This window comes from Charadrius vociferus, unplaced genomic scaffold (assembly GCF_000708025.1).
Source record: "Charadrius vociferus isolate BGI_N301 unplaced genomic scaffold, ASM70802v2 scaffold453, whole genome shotgun sequence".
NCBI lineage: Eukaryota > Metazoa > Chordata > Aves > Charadriiformes > Charadriidae > Charadrius > Charadrius vociferus.
In genome coordinates this window covers 829,683-833,709 of record NW_009647575.1, presented here as the reverse complement: position 1 = coordinate 833,709, position 4,027 = coordinate 829,683, and the positions used below count along the sequence as shown (strand labels likewise).

The 4,027-nt window shown below is 36.2% G+C and overlaps 1 protein-coding gene across 1 annotated transcript; it reads left to right on the top strand.

Moving 5' to 3' along the window:
- Positions 1-1,176: 1,176 nt before the first annotated feature.
- MPLKIP (M-phase specific PLK1 interacting protein) lies at positions 1,177-1,940 on the top strand. The gene is made up of 2 exons (XM_009880926.1): positions 1,177-1,182; positions 1,317-1,940. Exons 1-2 carry the CDS (start codon positions 1,177-1,179, stop codon positions 1,518-1,520), a joined length of 210 nt encoding a protein of 69 aa, XP_009879228.1. The 3' UTR covers positions 1,521-1,940.
- The last annotated feature ends 2,087 nt before the right edge of the window (positions 1,941-4,027 follow it).

The window sequence follows — 4,027 nt, the reverse complement described above, 5'->3', positions numbered from 1 at the left end:
AAATCATTAGAAACAAATGCCTTGTAAATAAGACATGGATGTTCCCATATTTGGTTGTGTATCCATTATCATCAACCTTTAGGAGTTCTAGGATAGTACTTACTGGGACCACACAAGCAGGCTCCTGCCGCAGCACGCTTTCAGAAATAGGTTCAAGACGCAGCAGTTTTCAGTGGAATCTGTTCTTCTGGCTAAGCATAGGGGCCTTCCCTATATGGCACCATTTCTCAGTTTTACCCAGAAATTGTTTTATATGATCTGTTTATATAGATTCCGTAGGGCTCATTAGTCAAATTCAAATACCATCACTGCTGGCCCAAAAAGTCAGGGGAGTGTGGAAAGCAGCCCTTAATCAGTGCTTTTATGCTCCTTTACAAAGTCAGAGGCTGATAATCAGCCTCAAGGCGCCCTGTTCTAATCACACAGAATGCAACAGGCATGTTTGGAGACTAGCTGTATCTGTAGTATAGAGACTAGCGTATCTGTAGTATAGGTTGTTTAACTTCGATTAAATTCATTTGTTTTAACCAAATACGGCTTTAGACAAAACCTCACTTTTTAGGGAAGTGAATCTGGGGAAAAGAACTATGAATGATGCTAATAGGAGAAAACAGTGATAGCAATTTCCTTTATGTCATAGCTCTTTTTAAGTTGTCCACTTGTAGCAGGTTTGCAGAAGCAATTGTGGTGATCCTTGATCTTAAAAAAAGAAAATCAAATGTCAAAAGCTCCATGCAAAAGGTTTTTCTTTTGTGCATTATCTGCCTAACCACCATCCAGATTGTATATCTAATAAAGTAATCTGTTCTCAAATTTCACACAACACTAGTTTGGGAAAAATAGGGTGTTTTTCCCGGTAAGTTCTTGGGGTCATTTGTAGCTATTTGCTTTATGCAATGCTACGTTCAGTCTGTAAGTACTTGATATCTAACTTCTGCTCTTGTAAACATTATCAGCTCTTCCTCGGCCTCTAACTCCCTGTCTCGTTGTTCAGCTTTTGAGTTAGATACATCATTAACTTAGGCAGCTTATAAAAAATAGGATGAGGAGCTTTTTTGTAGTTATGTGCCATAGTGATGTAGACAAGTATTTTGCAGAAGACGGGTTTTTTTCTTATCCTGGTAAATCATCACGTGTAATTAAAATTATAATAAAGTTTAGTATTTTCTGAGGAAGATGCAGGTGAGGAGTAGTAATTAATCATTAATAACCAACTTCAAAGCTCTTCTGCATTAGAAGGAAATATTTAATTTATTTTTTTTTTAGTTTGAATTAGTCTATTAAATGTTTCTTTACCTGATGGTTTTCTTCCAAAGGGATCACCCAGGACATCTACTCCATTTGGTACAGCGCATGGCAGAGAGAAAAGAGTGTCTAATGATGTGGAAAACTATTACAGACCTTCAATGCTTGAGGATCCATGGGCTGGCCTAGAGCCAGTTTCTGTTACAGACATAAACCAACAATACAGCAGTGAGCAAACAACATATACTGGTAAAAAAGGGAGGTATTTCAGCTAACACTTTTAAAGGCCAAATAACTCCATCTTGTCAGGAAAACTTTGGGACAAAATCTTTACACTTACACAAGATGAACAATAATCAAGACCTTAGATAATGCTTTTATTTGATCACGTGTCCACCCTTTTATCCTACTTTTTTTTTTTATTGCATTGGATATTTTTATGTACGGGAGGGAAAAGGAGTGGTAGGAAAGCTTACATTTCTGGCTACATGGAAGTGCCTACCAGCTTTGAAGAACAAAGAGTTCTTTAATCACCAGCGACTGATTTGTGACTGTTAAAACAGGTTTCCATATATTTACCTCTTCCATGCCAGATTGTTAGCCTTTTATTGTAAACTCCTTTAGGAAATGGTATTTTTTTATGTTTCAACATTTTTAGAATGAAGTAACTTGGAAATAAAATAAAGTTTTGTAAATCCTTGTTTTGTAATGTATAAAGATTATTTTAGGACTTTTGTTAAGGTGTACACGTTAACACAAATAGTACTAGTGAAAGTAGGTGACTTCTGTAAATGTGTTTGTATGCTGTAGTTAACCTCTGATTTTGTGTGTAGTATTTTCTGTTAATTGTAGTGTAACATGAAGTTGAAACATTACTTTTAGCCATCTCAGGAAACAAATGTATTGTCTTTGGAAAGTTTAATTTGTTGAACCAGCTCTTGAGTCCTAAACATAACTCTGTGATCATTTGGTTTTGTGTTTAAAAAAAAAAAAAGGATCTAATTTGGAACAAAACTAGACATTTCTGGATTATAGTAACAAGTCTGTTCAGTGGCAATTTAAGTCTAAGGAGCACATAAAACATCAAGATGAAATAAATGCAAATGTACTTTCTGGATCCACCTGTTAGAATAGCATAGAATTGAATGAAAGTTTGTTAGACAGTTGACATTAGTACATGTATAGCATCTTTTTTTTTATCTGTACAAGATTTTCAAATTTTTTTTTTGTTTTTACCTAGGTAAGTCTTGTTTTTTGTGCATGCTGTATTTTTATACTGAAGAGGAAAGTAATGATGTTTTTTTAGAGCTTGCCAATATGTGGAAGATCCATTCTTAAATCCAGTAGTGAGTATTGTAATCTAGAACAAATAAGAGATAGTTCCAGCTGCAGGCATGGTCTTAACATCCCACGTTAAGCCTGCAGTAGATGCATAAATTTTTGTTCAACCTACCATTGTTCATTGATCTTGGCTTTTAAGCAGTAGGTAGAGGGTGAAAACTTAGCTAAAAACAAATAAAAGCATTAGTTCAGTCTTCCAAACATACGTTTCGTTTTAAGCTTCTTACTACGGCACAGAAAAGATATTTTTGTAGTCATGAAGCATGGTTAGGCAGAAAAGCACAGGGAATCACAATAGACTGTTCTTAGTAACGTGTCTTTTGCTGAGGTAGAATAGTCTGATAAACTCCTTTGTCTGTTTCAGCATAAAATGTCTTGGCGTAATACTGCCTTCAGGAATAACGTCAAACTGGAAGGGGAGTTAACATGTTGAAATGTGCTAACCAAGTCTCTGGCACTTTTATCGCCATAATCTCGTCACTTAGGTCTTCCCCCAATTGACCTTATTTTAGTAGTGTATCCAAAAAGGCTGCTCAGAGAACTGAGAACATAATGCCTGTTTGATACCAAGAATGGTTAAATCTTCATCCCAGAACCAAAACTGTGCCTTAAATGGCAGCTGTCAGTACCGTTATCTGTAACGTGTACCAGCAAAACTGAGATGACTTGGCAAGTTGTAGATAGTCTTTAGAATTTATAAATCAATTATTCAATGTCAATTGTGAAAAGTGAAGTAGAAAGTTTTCTTTCCTTTTTTTGTTTTTAACCTTGTCAGGTGCTGTAAAGCTCACAAAAAAGTTACAAGGTGGTTAAGAGAGTCATCTTTTTTGTTACCATTTCCTTTGTAACTCAGTGCAGTTTACTTTTTGCAATGTTTGGTGAGCTTGAGGAAACAGATACGGTGTTATTTAAGAGACTAAAGTTATGATGTGTTACTGGTTAGACAAGAGAAGAAACTGTGTTTGGAAAGGAGAAAGGAAAGGAAAAGGATTCTTGACAGAAGAGAGACTATTAGAGGTGGGACTGCTTATACGGTAGCCTATATCAGCTGGCCTTGCACATTGCAAAGATGCGTTTTTCCACTTTGGCTTTGCAGTTGACCCCAAAGGGATCAAAGCCAGCCTCTGGTAATAACTGTTAACTCCTGGCACTGTGTGTCAGACATCAACGAAAGTCAATGTTCCAGAAGGAGAATTGAGGAAATAATCTTGAAGCATTGTTTAATCAATACAGGCTCTCCACAATGCCATCTGTTAAGCTGCTGCTGCAGTGCACTTCAGGATACGACCCAGCAATTCTAAGTAGATCGTACTGCTAAAGGCTCCGATAATTTGGTCAAAAATCAGCAAGGAATTAAAATGTAGATGTAATAAACTTAGTAACCTCATCATACTGTACCAAAAACTTTAAAATGATTCACCTTTCTGGCTCATAGGAATAA